The sequence below is a fragment of the Staurois parvus genome, unplaced genomic scaffold (genome assembly GCF_062004578.1).
Source record: "Staurois parvus isolate SC_StPar_1 unplaced genomic scaffold, SC_StPar_1.0 ptg000286l, whole genome shotgun sequence".
In the NCBI taxonomy this organism is placed as follows: Eukaryota; Metazoa; Chordata; class Amphibia; order Anura; family Ranidae; genus Staurois; species Staurois parvus.
Window position 1 is genome coordinate 2,813,262 of NW_028318082.1, and position 16,667 is coordinate 2,829,928.

The 16,667-nt window shown below is 47.8% G+C and overlaps 2 protein-coding genes across 2 annotated transcripts in view; both read left to right on the top strand.

The window, feature by feature from the left end:
* Positions 1-16,667, top strand: part of TCOF1 (treacle ribosome biogenesis factor 1) — a 128,225-nt gene that overhangs the window by 40,095 nt on the left and 71,463 nt on the right. Inside the window, exons 10-11 of the mRNA XM_089682125.1 lie at positions 554-730; positions 13,317-13,475. Coding sequence (XP_089538251.1) covers positions 554-730; positions 13,317-13,475 — 336 coding nt within the window. The remainder of the gene's footprint in view (positions 1-553; positions 731-13,316; positions 13,476-16,667) is intronic.
* Positions 5,332-7,740, top strand: LOC149458507 (uncharacterized). The gene has a single exon (XM_089682141.1). It carries the CDS (start codon positions 6,265-6,267, stop codon positions 7,603-7,605), a length of 1,341 nt encoding a protein of 446 aa, XP_089538267.1. The 5' UTR covers positions 5,332-6,264; the 3' UTR covers positions 7,606-7,740.

Below are 16,667 nucleotides of genomic sequence, written 5' to 3' on the forward strand. Positions count from 1 at the left end.
GATAGAAGCATTAGCTGGCAGTAAGTCCTTACGAGGAAAAAGCTTACCACACGGAGCCCATAATGAAGTACATAGTGTAGTAGTTTTAATATAATAATTGGTTTAGACAAATGCATCCACATGGAATAAAAACAATTGCGGCTGGCCCTACTAAGATAGCCGCTGGCCCAAACACTGACTCTCACGTATGGCCCCTTCCGACGCGTTTCGTGTTAGGTCTCCCTAGAGGTTGAGACTGCTTTTTATTAATCTTAGGGAGGCGGCACATAATGGGCTCTCAAGGGGCTGAGGGACAAAAGTTCCTCTGCTTTTTAGTAATCACACCCTTTCTGGAGCCACCCTTTTTATAATCTTTTTAAGATCTCTCCTATATTTAACCATATAGGGATCTTTATCCTCAAGAATTTTATATACCTCTTTAATATAATTCTTTTGGTTCTGGTGAGTGCATATTTGTGGAGGAATTGCACTGACGATCACCTTTTGTTTGGATGCACGATGAAATATTTATCATAAGAATATCTGATCTGAAGCTACTGACTTGTATTTCCAGGACAAAAAACCTGCAAAGGCTGCCAAGGTGGTAAAAGCATCGCCAACCAAACCTACAAGGGGACTAAGCAAAGCAGCTACACCTGCCCAAGCCAATGCTTCAGCAGTAAAAGTCCAGCTTCATTCACAGATATTGGTGTCGGAGACTGAGAGCGACTCCTCAGACAGTGAAGAGAAGGTAATACACTGTACTGTAAAAGACTAGTATTCAACAGTATAATTTAAAGCACAGCTTCATTCTTTTCATATTATCTGCCTATAACTTATTTTGCTGTGCATGCTCTTCCATTTCTCATTGTGCGTTTTGACCAATGTTCGTGGCAATCCGTGCTTGTGTTCCAGTGGAAGTCTTTTCTTTCTTTACGGTCTAGCCTGGGGTGGCATAGATCACAAGATTGGCTGCAAGGGAGTTCAAATATTATTCGCCAGAATGCGTTTTGTTTTGTTTTTTTTATATTTGAACATACAGCCCTAATTCCAAAAAAGCTGGGATGCTGTGTAAAATATACTTAAAAACAGAATGTGTGGGGGGTGTGGCCTGGAGCAGCATAGCGTAGGGTGTACTTCTGGGAGCTCCGTCCAAGACTCATCCATTTCTCCTGATCCTGACTACTATCCTTTTCATACTAACGCCTGCTACGTCTGCTAAACTTCTCTCCATCTCCTTGTGCTATGTCGCCGCCGAAGAATGGTGCCGACGCTGGCGGTAAACTTGTTAAGTTTCGCCAGAAGGAGAGGGACATCGTGGGGGAAGATGGCGCCTCTGCCTCTGGAGAACCAGTGAAGTCTGACACTAATAAGGTGCTGGAGGCCAACTGCCAGAGTACCTTAACCTGCAAGATTGAGGAGGTGAAGATCGCTATCCCGCTTATTCGACAAGATCTACAAAAACTCTGGGAGCGGGTCACGGAGGCAGAAGCACGGCTTAGTCACGTGGAGGACGATTTTGCTGCCATTACAAGTCACTACCGAACGCCTGCAACACCAGCTTCATACAGTGCTACAGAAGCAAGACGACATAGAAAACAGGCTTCGCCGATGCAATCTCTGGTTCGTCGGTCTGCCTGAGAATGTGGAGGGTTCCGACCCAGCCTCCTCCTGGGAGTCATTACTCACTACTACCTATGGTAGGGAGTTGTTCTCCCCTACTTTCGTGGTGGAGCGTGCCCATCATCTGGCCTCTAGGCCTCCACCCAAGGGAGCGCCACCACGCACGTTTATTGCCAAATTTCTGAACTACCAGGACACTATTCTTTGGAACACCAGGGAAAAGGGACTCATCCCGTTCCAGAATGTCAGTCACGGTTTTTTCAGACTTTTTGGCTGAGGTCCAAAAACGTTGTGCGCAATTTGTGGAGGCTAAGAGACAACTTCGGGTTCAATATATTTCCTATGTTATGCTTTTCCCTGCTAGACTTCAAGTCGTGGGGGATGACAAGGTTCACTTTTTTTGAAGACCCAGAATCTGTGCTGGCCTGGCTGGACCAGCGAACAGCACCAGGACCTGCACCGGCCTGATATTTTATTTTGGGATGGTTTTTGCTACTATGTTTCATCTCTCCCTAGCCCGGTGCCTCGGGAGTGCATCCCACTATCTCTGCCTCCCCAATTACTCCTTGTCCTCACCATTCCTCTCTCCCCTCTCCCACCATTTGTATCCGCTCCTTTCCCTCTCATTCTCTTTTCTTTCTTCTTTTTGTACAGTCTACATTTCAGCTTCAGCTCCTCTCTCTCCTTTCTTTTTTAAATCCTTTTTGTGAGTCTTGGGCCCTTCCTCTCTGGATATCTGGTGTTTCCTCCCCCTACCTGGTTCATTTTTCTTCTGTTTCTTTCTTTTCTCCCGTCTCTCTTCTATACTTTTCCCATGTTTATTATTCTTTCTTTTTTTGTCCTTGCCGCTTGCCCTTTTTCTTTTTCCCCCTCTCCTGTTTTCTTCCATTTCCCATCTTTCTTCCCTTTCTTTTCCTTACTTTCCCCTCTCCGCGCCTTCTTCCCTTTTTTTTATTTTCTTATTCCCTCTTCTTATTTTTCTTTTCTTCATTTCACTTTTCTATTTCTTGCTGGTCTTATTCTGGGTTATCTATTTTTTCAATGGGAAACCTGGCATCCTGGGCTGTGTACTGCTCTTCAGCGAATTGTTCGCTCCCATAGTACCTGGAGCTCTGTTCCCGCGCCTTGGGCTTAGTTGCTTTTTTTCTGTCTGTAGAATTCAGTTTCGGGTGGAGCTCTGGTGTTTATTTTTTCATTCTACAACTTCATTTATGTGTGGTTTCCCTGGCCAGCTGGAGTGAGATGCGCTGTTTTTCGTTCCCTTCTTCTTGCTGGTCCATAGTCTGTAGTTCATTTTCTTATTTGTTCCAGTTGTTCCTGTTTGTTTTATACTGTGTTTGCAAAGTTGAGAGGAGTGTTGTGTTGTCCATTGCTGATTTCATGGTATCTCCGTATGCAACGTATGGCGCCCGTTTGACTATGTCCCAGATGAGTGTACACTTGTGTGACAGGAGTCTCTTTGGGTGGGGGGGCTCATGGAACCCAGCTTACTTTGCAGAGGTTGGGAGACCCCTGTCTCAGCTCCCCATATTCCATTTATGTGCAAGTCACCATGTGTCTCTTGGGGGCACAGGGTGACTAATGGATGCTGAGAATGTGGTTGGAATTACTTCAGATGGGACAGTAATATTTATAAGCCATATGAAGTCTATTCCTGGTTGTTGATTTTGAACTAGACATGTGAATTGAAGGAGCTGGACTGTCTGCTCTGTAGTGAGATCCTAATTCATCAAAGCATTGTCTAGGTGTGAATTCCCATTCACCTTTTGTTTCGGTCACCCAGCTAGCTAACCTAATTAACTTACTGTTTAGAGTGTTAAGTCTATTTCTGTATATAGCTGTGTTTTGTATATGATCTATCATCATGTGATCAGTCTCAGTGTGTATTGTATAAAAAGCGTGTTTGAGCTTAAAATAAAAAGTTACATGTTCAGACAGAATGGTGTCGTCTAGTCTTATATGGTCCGCTGTGGTGTCTGTTGTTGGTGTTCGGACAGGGAAGCAGTATTCTAACGGAAGTATTCAAGTGCAGTCTGGGTCGGTTCCATTACAACTTGTATCTGGCACTACCCCTTGATCCTATTGTATACTATGTTTTGCTCCTGTGGATTTGCCTGCCCGTCTTTTATCTTTTAGAGTGTCATGGCCTCAAGTTCTTGGTATGAGGACTTGACCTAAGCGTACTGCAATCATGTCCCACATAAAATCTCTGAGGGCTTATGTGGCGGTTCTTGTGGAAACCCACGTCACTGGTCAGCTCCAGATGGCCCCTAAAAAACCCTGGATTGGCTGGCTTTATCAAGCTACCTACACCTCCAATTCACATGGTGTCGCCATAATAATTGCTAAGACTGTCAGTTTTCAGCTATTGACTTTGAAGGCGGATCCACAGGGCAGATTTCTTTTTTTTACATGCTGTTCTCAATGATCTTGAATTGTTGATATTGGCCTACTATATTCCCCCCCTTCCAGTTTGCGGTATTCACTGAGGGCCTGACGTTCATTGCATGTATGTCATCCTGGTATTCCTGCAGTGTGGTTGGGGGATTTTAATATGATTGTAGACCCTAGTTTAAATAAGTTGGATTACAACCCCATCTAAATCTCTACTATCTAAGTTGGGGGAGATGGGTTTTGCCCCCGGGTTTTGTGAGACCACGCTCCTTACTGGATGATACTTGGCCTGCCTTCTCCTTCCCCTATCTACATGTGGAGGTTGAATCCCATTTGGCTGACCTTCTGGATCTGGAGGATGTCCAGATCAATTGAGTTTGTTACTTTGCAACTAACGTGGGTTCAGCTGATTTTGGTTTCGTTTGGGACTTCTTTAAATTGCATCCTCTCCTCCCTACTCTCCGATACAGCAGTTAACACGGGATCGCTCTAACATTGGACTGTGTACTGTATGATTACCCGCCGACCTCTCCAAGTCATGCTGTTCACCTAGCAGGAAATGTGGATAGGGGGCGGGTAATCATACAGTGCACAATCTGACGCTAAAGTGATCCGGTGTTAGCTACTGTATGATTGCTGTTCTAACAGGAGAGACGGCTCAGCCTGAACTGCTGCCACTTCTTCTGTACGGGTGGGAAGCCTGTAAGATGCAGGGGGAGGGGAGTTGGTAATTGTACTAGGAACACAATCTGGGGTTGGGTGAGTGGGTTCAATGAGGGGTGAACAATCATTTGTACTTTGAGAAGTATGTGGAGGGGGTTGTGCTGGAAAAAGGAAATGGGGGAAGGGTATGTGTTAGGAGACATGATTTGGGGGGGGAGGGAGATTTGTGCTGGGAAGGCATCCACTAAGTGTCCTGCCAGCACTGACCCTGTCCTCTTCTCTGCTGACTACTGTACACTGCCCTCTGTCTACTGCCATGCTGACCCCCTGTACACTGCCCTGCTGACCTTTGTTGCCTTGCTGACCTACTGTACTCTGCCCTACAAATTGCCAACCCTATCTTCTGCCCTGCTGACTCCTTGTACACTGCCTTACCAACTCTCATACACTGCACTGCTGGCTTTGCATACTCTGCCTCCCTGAAATTTTTACTGCACTTCTACATCAGACAGGCTAGATCTAGCCCTGGGAGGGAGAGACAAAACTGTTCTGTAAAACTTGGTGGGGGGGATGACAACACCATGTGTTACTGCTCCAGGTGACACCTAGTGATGCCACTGATGCAGTGGGTTGCAAATCTCAAACACATTTTCCCGAGTCATCTTCTAGGACAGCTCACTTGAGAGATAGGGCTCCTCCCAGGAAACACCCGCTCCACCTTTTTTCCCCTTTTATAGGCGTCCTCTCTCCCATTGCCCCCAGTTTTAGTGTTTCCTCCGGCCAGGAAGGAGCTACGCCCATTTTTTGTTTTTATCTGGGCTCTCTGGCGGAGTACAGAGGGTCCCTGGCTGAGGCCCCCCCTTCCTCCAAGCGAGGCAGGGGCCTTGTGAGGGGGGGGACCTTTCAGCCAGTTTCCACTCGGGGAATGCCCGTTGTAGGGTGGGGGCGTCGGCCCCAGATGGTCCCAGCGGGGCTCTCCAGGGGGGTAGAGCCCGCTCCGCCGACCGAGGCATTGGTGCCTTTCCCTGCGGGGTTTCAGGTAAGTCTTACCTGCTCCTGGGATCCCGGCAGCATGGCCAGGAGGCTCGGCTGCGGAGGTCTGGACGCTGCGATCGCGTCACTTCCGGGCGCCGGGTGTCGTCACTTCCGGCGCAGGAGCAGGGAACGGCCGCCGCCATCTTGGAAATGGGCGGCGGACCGTGGAAGGAACCCGTGCCACGGCCGCTTCTCCACCGGCGGCCGTGAGAGGGAGGTCGGCGAGGGGGGATCGCAGGGGGGGGGCGGAGCCCACCAGCCCCTGAAAAACCGCCGCACCGAGGCAGAGTCTGCGGCAGCATGGAGGCAGATCTGTCAGGAGCGGGGGAGGCCTGCAGTAAGGTAAGGGCCTTTGGCAACTCTCTTTTGTTTTTGCCCCCCTCCTCCCCCCCCCCTCCCTCCCCCCCCCCCCCCCCTCCTCCCCTCCCCTCCCGGGATGATTGGGTGCCCCCCACGCACACACAGCCCCCCTCTCCCCCCCCAGGCCCACGGCTGGAGCTTTCACAGTGGCACAGGGGGGGAGGCGTTGTTTTTACAGACGCATGAACGCATGTATCTCCTTGTCCCCAGATGGGCCCACAGGAGGAGGATAGAGGGGAGAAAGAAGCTCCTTGTGAGCAGAAAAAGAAGTGTGCCACTTGTAGGAAGAAGCTGGCGAGCTCCTGGAGGAAGCAGCTCTGCCAGGGGTGCATAGACAAGCTCATCAAGAAGGAGTCTGGATCTTTTTTTAAAGATTTCCTACAAAATATGACACAGGAAATGTCCAAGACATTTCAAAGCTTCAGGGAACAGAGGCCGGGGCCGGCCCAGGATGAGCCCCAACCGGGCACTTCTGGCACCCAAGGGGGGAAAAAGAGGAAGCTGGACAAGGTAGCGCCGGTAAGGGACTGGGAAGAGGCCGAACAGTCGGACACCTCAGACTCGGAGGAGGGTGAGATTGTGGCTCAGGGCCCAAAGGCAGACAGGTTCCTTTTTCAGGTGGAAGACACGGAGGACCTGTTAAAGGTGATCTATGAGACCCTGGATCTGGAGGAGGAACAACAGGACCTCTCTCTCCACGACCAACTGTACGCAGGGCTACAGGCAAAAAGCAGCCGTACATTCCCAGTACACCCTGCCCTGTGGTCCACGATCAGGAGGGAATGGGAAGAGCCAGAGAGGAAAGCTTTCCTTCCCAAGAACCTCAAGAGACGTTTCCCCTTTAAGGAGGAAGATGCCTCGGTTTGGGAGACTTGCCCAAAGCCAGACGCCCCTCTCTCGAGGATCTCGAAGGACACGGATCTGTCCTTTGAAGACGGTGGGTCCCTAAAGGACCCAATGGATCGGAAAGCAGATGCTTTCCTGAAGAGGGCATGGGAAGCATCCGCAGTAAATTTTAAGCCTGCAGTGGCAACAACCTGCGTGTCCAGAACCCTGGATGTGTGGTTGGGGCAGCTCCGTTCGCATCTGGAACAAGGCACCCCGGGGGAGGAGATTCTGAAGTCCCTTCCGGTGCTGGAGAAAGCGGTAGCCTTCATCGCGGACGCATCAGCAGAGACCATCAGACTCTCTGCTAGATCTACAGCGCTCATAAACTCGGCACGGAGGGCTATCTGGCTGAAATCTTGGCAGGGGGATCTGGCCTCCAAGTCTAAACTCTGTGGCCTGCCGTTTGAAGGAAAACTCCTTTTCGGCCCAGAGCTGAATTCAGTCCTGGAAAGGTCGGCAGACAGGAAAAAGAGCTTCCCGGTCCCCAGCAGGCAGGTCGGACGGAAGGGGTTTCGCCCATCCAGGCGATACACGTCAAGGGAAGCTAGGTTCCAAACCCAGCGCCCAGGCTGGGGCGCGAGAAGAGGCAGGAACGAGCCGAGAGGCAGGGGAGGTTTCCTTTTCAACCCCAGCCAGAATAGACCCAAAACCCAGCAGAAGTGACTGGAGAGGCCAGGTGGGAGCGAGGCTGGGGCGCTTCCACGCACAATGGCTAAGGATAACCCAGAACACCTACATTCTGGAGGCCATCCACAGGGGGTACAGAATAGAGTTCACAAGGGCCCCCCCCTCAGAGATTCTTTGCAACACCCCTGCCAAAGGACAGGGCCATGGCGGATGCGTTGGTGGACCGCCTACAAGATATGCTCAGTCAGAATGTTATCTGCCAGTTGAGAGAAGAGGAAAGGGGAAGTGGATTCTTCTCCCATTTCTTCCTAAGGAAAAAACCGTCAGGTGCTTACAGGATGATATTGAATCTGCGGAAGGTGAACGAGTTCGTGAGGCCCAGCAAATTCCGTATGGAGTCCATATACACGGTGAAGGATCTCCTTTCACCTGGGGTGTTCATGGCCTCGATAGATCTGCAAGATGCATACCTGCATGTCCCGATAAGAGAAGACTCCAGGAGATTCCTGAGGTTTGCGCTGGAAGGCGAAATGGGTCCGGTGCTATTTCAGTTCAACACACTCCCCTTCGGCCTGTCGTCGGCCCCGAGGATCTTCACCAAGATTCTAGCGGAGCCTTTAAGAGTTTTGAGACTGGAAGGGATAAACATCATCCCCTATTTGGACGACCTGCTTTTATTTGCGGGCACAGAAGGTGGCCTGAGAACGCACATCGAACGTACGATATCTTTTCTGGAAAGTTTGGGGTGGCTTATCAACAAGGAGAAGTCGCAGCTAACCCCCTCCAAGAGGATTACGTACTTGGGGTACGTCCTGGACTCCGCACAGGCCCGGTCATACCTCACATCAGAAAAAGCCCGCAACCTGCGGCAGGACACAAAGGCCCTCAGGAGGATGTCGACCTGCACGGTCAGGACCGCGATGAGAATAATCGGGCGGATGACAGCGGCAATACCAGGGGTGCAATGGGCGCAACTTCACTCCAGGGTTCTGCAAAATCACACCCTTTCCCACTGGGACGGCAGCCGAGCAGGTCTGAATTCCAGGATCCGCATCACGCAGGAAGTGAAGGAGTCGCTAAAGTGGTGGGGAAGCACTCTCACTTTGGAACGGGGAAGAAGTTGGAGGCTGGCCAGCCCAGTGCGGATCACCACGGATGCAAGCATGACTGGTTGGGGTGCCCATATGGAAGGCGGCCTCGCCCAGGGCACGTGGGGTGCAGTGGACTCCAGCAGGTCGTCAAATTACAGGGAGCTGTTGGCAGTTTTCAAGGCACTTACGACCTTTCAGGAAAAGATAAGGGGGAGAGGTGTCCAGGTTCTCTCCGACAATACCACTGCAGTGGCATATTTGAACAGGCAGGGAGGCACAAGGTCCCCAAGGCTGATGGAGTTGGCCGGATCCCTCCTGAGCTGGGCGGAGGAAAACCTGGAGTTCATCACGGCAGTACATCTGAAAGGGGACCTGAACCAATTGGCGGATCAGCTGAGCCGAAGAGAGGTCAGCCAGACAGAATGGTGCCTCAGCCAGTCAGCGTTCGATCAGATTTGCGCCAGGTGGGGCTCCCCCTCTATCGATCTATTTGCCAACGGCCAGAACACAAAGCGGGAAAGGTACTTCTGCCTGCAGAGGGACCCCAAAAGCGAGGGGATAGATGCGCTAGCCCAGCAGTGGGAAGGAGACCTCCTTTATGCCTTCCCTCCATTCAGACTACTGCCGCAGGTGATACAGAAGATCCAGTTGTCTCAAACCACAGTTGTTCTGATCGCACCATTCTGGCCCAAGAGATCTTGGTTCTCCCGGTTGAAGGAGCTCAGTTTAGCGGACCCTTGGATGATGCCACCCACACGCGATTTACTCACCCAGGGGAGGGTGATGCATCCTCATCCAGAAAGGCTGTCCTTAGCGGCGTGGCTTCTGAGCGGGACCGGCTAGCGGAAATGGGGCTGTCGGCAAGAGTGGTCGCCACCCTCTTGGAGGGCCGGAAGAGGTCGACGAACGCCTTGTACGACAAGGTCTGGAAGAAGTTTTCCGCCTGGAAGGTCAGAAACGCAGCACCGGGCACGCCCATTTTGCATGCCGTTCTTGAATTCCTTCAAGCCGGTGCGGATAAGAATCTGGCCGCCAATACCCTCAAAGTACAGGTAGCGGCTCTGTCGAACTTTCTCGAGCTGAGGTTGGCGGCAGACCCCTTGGTAATCAGATTCCTGAAGGCTATCTCCAGGCGCCGTGCCCCGTCCTTGCCAAAACTGCCAACATGGGACCTGGGCACAGTCCTGAAGAGCTTTCAGCGGGGGCCCTTCGAACCGCTGGATGAGTGTTCGCTCAGGTTTTTGACGCTTAAAACCATCCTCCTCACGGCACTAGTTTCTGCCCGCAGGGTCAGCGAGTTGCATGCCCTTTCAGTGATCGAGCCGTACTGCACCATCTTCTTGGATAGGATCATCCTCCGCACGGACGCGGCCTTCCTACCTAAGGTCGCGTCACACTTCCATAGATCTCAGGAAATAGTAATACCTTCCCTGGAGGCCGATCCGGGCAGCACGGAAGACTATAGCAGGTTAGACGTTCGACGGTGTTTGATCACGTACATCGAACGCACGAAGACATGGAGACACTCGTCCCGGCTTTTCGTCCTATTCCAGGGGCCAAGGAAGGGGGACGGTGCCTCCAAGGGCACCATCGCCAGATGGATCAGGGAGGCAGTTTCGGAAGGTTACAAGTCGGCAGGCCTGTCACCACCGCCCGGCCTAAAAGCCCACTCCACGAGGGCCACTGCGGCCTCCTGGGCGGAAAAAGGGGGGGCCTCCCCCGGACAGATCTGCAGAGCCGCAACGTGGTCCAGTTTCGCCACCTTCACTAAGCATTACAGGCTGGATCTGATCGGCAGCAAGGACCAGGCATTTGGCAGGAAGGTCCTACAAGCAGGGTGCCCGCCCTAATGTACGGATTTCTATTCTACTCCTCTCAAGTGAGCTGTCCTAGAAGATGACTCGGGAAAACGCAGTTATTTACCTGTTAACTGTATTTCCAGGAATCTTCTAGGACAGCGTAACTCCCCCCCGATTACTGTTTGATCACACAATTATGTGCAGGTATGTTGCGAACCTATGGGGGATGTCTTTATTACCGGTTTTCTTCTTTGTTTTCTCCTAGGCCTTCGGTCATATTCTTATACTGGGGGCAATGGGAGAGAGGACGCCTATAAAAGGGGAAAAAAGGTGGAGCGGGTGTTTCCTGGGAGGAGCCCTATCTCTCAAGTGAGCTGTCCTAGAAGATTCCTGGAAATACAGTTAACAGGTAAATAACTGCGTTTTATGCACAATAGAAAATAGAAAGCATATCAAATGTGTAAACTGAAAAATTGTACCTTTTTTTTTTTTTTTTTTTTTTATTATTATTATTAAATATTTATTGATTTTTCAAATAAATACATATATCCATCATCTTCACATAAAAAATACAAAACCATTACTTATTTCCTTTCCTATAACTATTTCCCACTCCCTCCCCACTAATACACCCCCCCCCTCCCCCAATCCACCCCCTCTGCATTCCCCTACAATTACCTTAATAAAGCAAGAGGAACATTCACATCATCCCACACTATAGCTTCCTATACTTCACCTTCAATCCAAATTCTTCCCATTTTTTTCCATTTCACATAGTATAACCCCATCTTGTCTTCCTGCATATGGTAAAGTTTCTCCATCTTACAAATCTGGTTCACTCTATCTACCCAATCTTCCTCCTTTGGCACCTCTATCTTACCCCAAAACTTGGGTATCAGACATTTTGCTGCATTTAGATAGTACCATATACCCGATTCCTTATATTTTTTTCATTGATAGCTCTGTACTGTGTAAAAGACAAGTCTCTGGATCCAACCCAATATCAATCTCAGTAATCATCCCAATTAAGTGAACTACAATCCTCCAAAACATATAGCCTCTAGCAAGCCCCAGCCGTTCTCACTCACCCTCCTCTCTCTTCTTGCGAGACGGCTCCGGGCTGCAGATGTCAGTCTTTCCGTGAAAGTTCAGTCCTTAGGGGGATTCCTCTGGGTCTCCTATTTTCTTTTGTACCCCCGTTTTAATAGGGGTCCGGCCAGGGAAAACGGGCTGGGACACAAGGCTTGACTCCCATCCGTGGAACAGCCTGGCAAAAGAAATAAGGTAATTTTGAAATTGATGGCAGCAACACGTCTCAAAAAAAGTTTAGGCAGGGCAACAAAAACCTGGAAAAGTGTTACTAATGAGGAAGAGCTAGAAGAAAATTCTGCAACTAATTAGATGTTCTTTTTATCATCATGTTGCCATATAACCTGAGAGTTCAGAGAGTTTCAGAAGTAAAGATGGGCAGAGGTTCACCAATCTGGAAAGGTGCTTCTAAAATTTGTCGAACAATTTCAAAATAGTGTTCCTCCAACCTTAAACTTAAGACTTTAATATACTACCATCTACAGAACATAATATCAAAAGATCCAGAAAATCTGGAGAACTCCTCTGTATGCAAGGGACAAAGCAGAAACGTAATATTGGATGCCTGTAATCCTCAGACCCTTAGGCGGCACTGCATTAATAACTGGCATGATTTTGTGATGGACATCACTGCATGGGCTCAGGAATACTTCCAAATATCCCTGTCTGTGAACACAGTTCACCATGCAATCCAAAAATGCAAGGTAAAGCTCTATCATGCAAAAAAGCCATATCTGAACATAATCCAGAAACGCTACCGTCTTCTCTGGGCCATAGCTCTTTTAAAGTGGTCGGTTGCAAAGTGGAAAACTGTTCTGTGGTCAGACTAATCAAAATTTGCCTTTCTTTTTGGCAATCATGGGCGCCACATCCTCAGGATTAAAGAGGAGAGGGACCATCTGGCTTATCAACACTTAAAAAGCTTGCATATCTGATGGTATGGGGAGCATCCGTGTGTATGGAATGGACAGCTTGCACATCTGGAAAGGCACCAGCAATACTGAAAGATACCCAGCTTTTAGACCAGCATATGCTCCCATCCAGATGACATCTTTTCAGGGAAGGCCTTGCATATGTCAGCAAGACAATGCTAAACCACATACTGCATCTATAACGACAGTATGGCATTGTTATAGAAGCGTCCGGGTACTTAACTGGCCTGCCTGCAGTCCAAACCTTTCACCAATTGAAAATCTTTGGTGCACCTTGAAACATAAAAGACCCAGGACTTTTGAGCACTGAGAATCCTATATCGGGCAAGAATGGGACAACATTCCTCTAACAAAATTCCAGCAACTGGTGGTCTCAGTTCCTAGATGTTTACAGAGTGTTGTTAAAGAAAAGGGGCCCTGTCCCATAATTACCATGATGTAAACTGGTTGCTGCCATCAATTTCAAAAATTATTTTTTTTTTTACATTTGAAATGTTATCTATAGTGAATAAAATATCAGTGTATGAGGTTTGCAAATCATTGCATTTTGTTTTGTACATTTTACACAACATCCTAACTTTTGTTTAGGATATGGGGTTGTATTAAGTTTCATGCCAGGAAATTCATTATGAATGTTCCTTCTGGCCTTGGTACCTGAATACTTATCCCTAGAGTTGCAGTGATCTTGTGTGCACTGGCTGCTGGAATTGGAAATGAATAGTATATCAGGCATGATTGACATATCAAATTCAGCCTCCCGGTTCATAGTATTATGCCTCACCTCCCCTCCCCCCCCTTTATTTATTATTTTCTCTCTTTGTTTTCTGTCATTTCAGCAGAAAACGCCCTCTGCAGTCACTTCACAAAGAACAGCGGCTTCTCCAATGACACCAGTGGTTGCTTCCAAGGCTGGAACCCCAAGTAAAACTGAGCAGCCATCAGAAGAGACCTCGGAGGAAGAGTCATCAGACAGTGATGAGGAGCCAGCTACTAAGGTGTGTTAAAGGGGCCAAAGGGAACATCCATATATTGTGAAATTTAAGAAATGGTTGCTTAAATATGAAGAAATGTTTTGAAAACTGCCTTCAGGTTAACCCTACATTCGTACTGCATATTGGCCCCAGCTCATTTTGTGTGCATAGCTTAGTCATTTGAAAAACAAAAGTAGTGGGCATCTTTTAACCACTTGCCGACAGCAGATAGTCGAATGATGGCTTCACTGCGGCCGGCCAGTTCTGGGTGGGCGTCATATGACGTCCTCCCAGAACGCGCTCTCCTGCGCACCCCCGGTGATCTCCATGATCGCTGTGTCCTACAGACACAGCTGATCACGTGGTACGGTAAAAGGCCAATCACAGCGGCCTTTTACCACGTGATTTAGCTGTGTCCAATGACACGCTGATCACCGAGAAATGCAATTGCCGGTTATCGGCTGCACTTTCCTCAAGCTGTCACAGCGTGAGGTAGGTACTGCCGAGAACCGGCAGTTGTCAGAGGAGGGATTGGCACTGATCATCAGGGCACTGATGATCAGTGCCCTGATGATTGCCTTGCAGTGCAGCCCACAAGTGCCCATCAGTTGCGCCCAGCAGTGCCGCCAGTCAGTGCCAGCTCATCAGTGCCGCCTACCAGTGCAGCCTCATCAACGCACATCAGTGAAGGAGAAAAATTACCTGTTTGCAAAATAATTATAATGGAAACAAAGAAAAACGTTTATTGTTTATAGCGCAAAAAATAAAACACCCAGTGGCGAGTAAATACCACCAAAAGAGAGCTCTATTTGTGTGAACAAAATGATACAAAATTTCATATGGGTACAATGTTGCATGACTGTGCAATTGTCATTCAAAGTGCAACAGTGCTGAAAGCTGAAAATTGGCCTGGGCAGGAAGGGGGTATAAGTGCCCAGTAGGCAAGTGGTTAAAATGGCCATCATATTGCTGTCTGTTTCCCTTCTAAATGCATCTTGAAAACTGAAATGGCACTTTCAGCGTAGTGGCAGAAAATGCTGCCCTTGGGCACTACAGACAGCAACAGCATTACTTTCAATGCCAGCGGTTGCTCCTAAGTTCTAAAACCTCATTTAAACCTCTACAGCCAATGTATGAGAGCTTGGAGGAAGAATCATCAGAGAGTGATTGTGGAGCCATCTGCTAAGGTATTAAAAGGGAGCTGGTTGTGGGTTAAATACATTTTGTGTGTTTTTTTTTTTTCTATATCGAATAGCTGTTCTTTCCCAACAAATACCAACTGATTTTAAGGAGGACAATTTCAACTGGTATTGGCAATGGTAAACAATTCACCAAGGTAGAGACATTCAAGAACAGTCCAGACAGGTTGGCCCCGCACTTTTATTTAGCAAGTCTGAAAGCAAACCTCTGTTAATGCAGGGAAAAATGTGTGCAGCTGTCCAATTCATAAAACGAACCTGTTTGTCCAAGCCGCTAACTAATCTCAAATTGGATATTGAATAACAGGGTGCCCTCCAATGAATTCCTCTAATTAAGAGGCAGGTCTCAAGAGAGCCCTGAACCTGAGCATCAGTCATCTCACAAATATAGTATAATGGCCTTTTTGGATAGGTATGACCAATAATGGCATCTGGCTACCAGGTAGGTAGGATGTAGACCTAGAAATAGGGGCATCATAGCGGTACAAAACATCTGGGTTCCAGGGCCCAGAACAGAACTTATAAAAATCTGAGAAAACAAAGTTTGTTTCTTTTTTGTCCATTGAGTGTCACAGGAATTCAGATACTGTTAGGCATACTACTGCCTTCAGGAGGATTGGACACTGACAAAAAAAAAATAATAATTGTTGGCCTGCCCATGAGTGATTTTCAAATGTAAACAAGTACTTCTGTGTGCAGTCTTACTATAACCTATTATCAAGGTGAAAAATCCAACCTATAAAATGTTTTTTTTTTTGTAGTTCATCCTTCTGCGATAACCAGGAACAGTCATAACATTTTTCAAATGTTCATCTTTGTTAATCAATAGCAACCAATACAGTTTATAAAGTTGTGCAAGTGTTCATCTGTGGTAATTAAATACAGTTCTGGTGTGAGTCTTCCCCTTCGCTCTCATCTGACATGCTCAGAATCCTGTAGACTTCTTCACTACAGTACCTTTCCGTTGACTTTTTGGCCACTAAATTTATAGGTACCTAGTACAACTCACTGGAAAAAGAGCACCAGGCCTGATCTTGCTAACCCTGCAGTTTTGTGTGCAATGTATCAAGTGGCAGTGATCTCCAAACACTGCACTTGCTGGGGGGGGGGGAAGGGGGAGGGTTAAGCCTAGGGGCTAAACGCAGGTGCTGGCAGGTGTCGGGGCTGATCCTGCTAATGCTGCGTTTTGCAGGACACTATACTATTGTGATAGAATATAATAAATATGGTGATTGTTATATAATGTTGTGTGCTGTCTCTTTAAAGCAGTGAAAGTAAAATTTATAAAAGTCCTCAAACAGTCCTTTGAATGAAAATAGTGACATTCCAATCCCCCTATGGTGTCCAATCCTTCAAACCAAAATTCTTGCTATGGTGTCTATAAAGTCATCAGTTTGTGATCCACCCCCACAGGTGCACTTATTGCTCACCTCGTGATTAGACCTACATGTTGGTATAGTTCAAATGCAGTTTAAGATACTAGTTGCCCATCGATCTCCAACTCTTAGTGGGTACTTCATCCAAAGGTATCTTCACTTTAATCTCCCCTTGTGGCTCCAAATGTGAGATGTAACTCCAAGAAACAAAATATATATCTATATGTAGTGCAACATCATATGCATAAATCAATTATAAACATATAAACGTATGCACTCATAATAGAAAAAAACAACCATGCTCTAAACCAGGTGCTCCACTTCTCAATCAACACCCCTTCATAAAGGTTTAACGATCATAGTGATCAAGAGTCCACAATAACTTCCCATCATCCCTGTGTGCAATACACACTCTCCTGTTCTGACCTACCATATAATAGATCACAACCACGTTTTTTGTTGATCAGTTTCTGCATCGCTACTTTACCCGTACTGTCCCTTTAGGAGTAGCTACTAATAAATTAAGTTTATGTATCCAGTGAGTCTGCTCAGTTCAATACCTTTTTAGAATCCTTTACAAATTAAAACTGCCATATTCAATTATATTCTGTAGAATAGGATGTATATCGCAGGGGTGGATG

Excerpts from the sequence above, each read along its gene's own strand:
- LOC149458507 (XM_089682141.1), top strand. The coding sequence starts at position 6,265 with ATGGGCCCACAGGAGGAGGATAGAGGGGAGAAAGAAGCTCCTTGTGAG.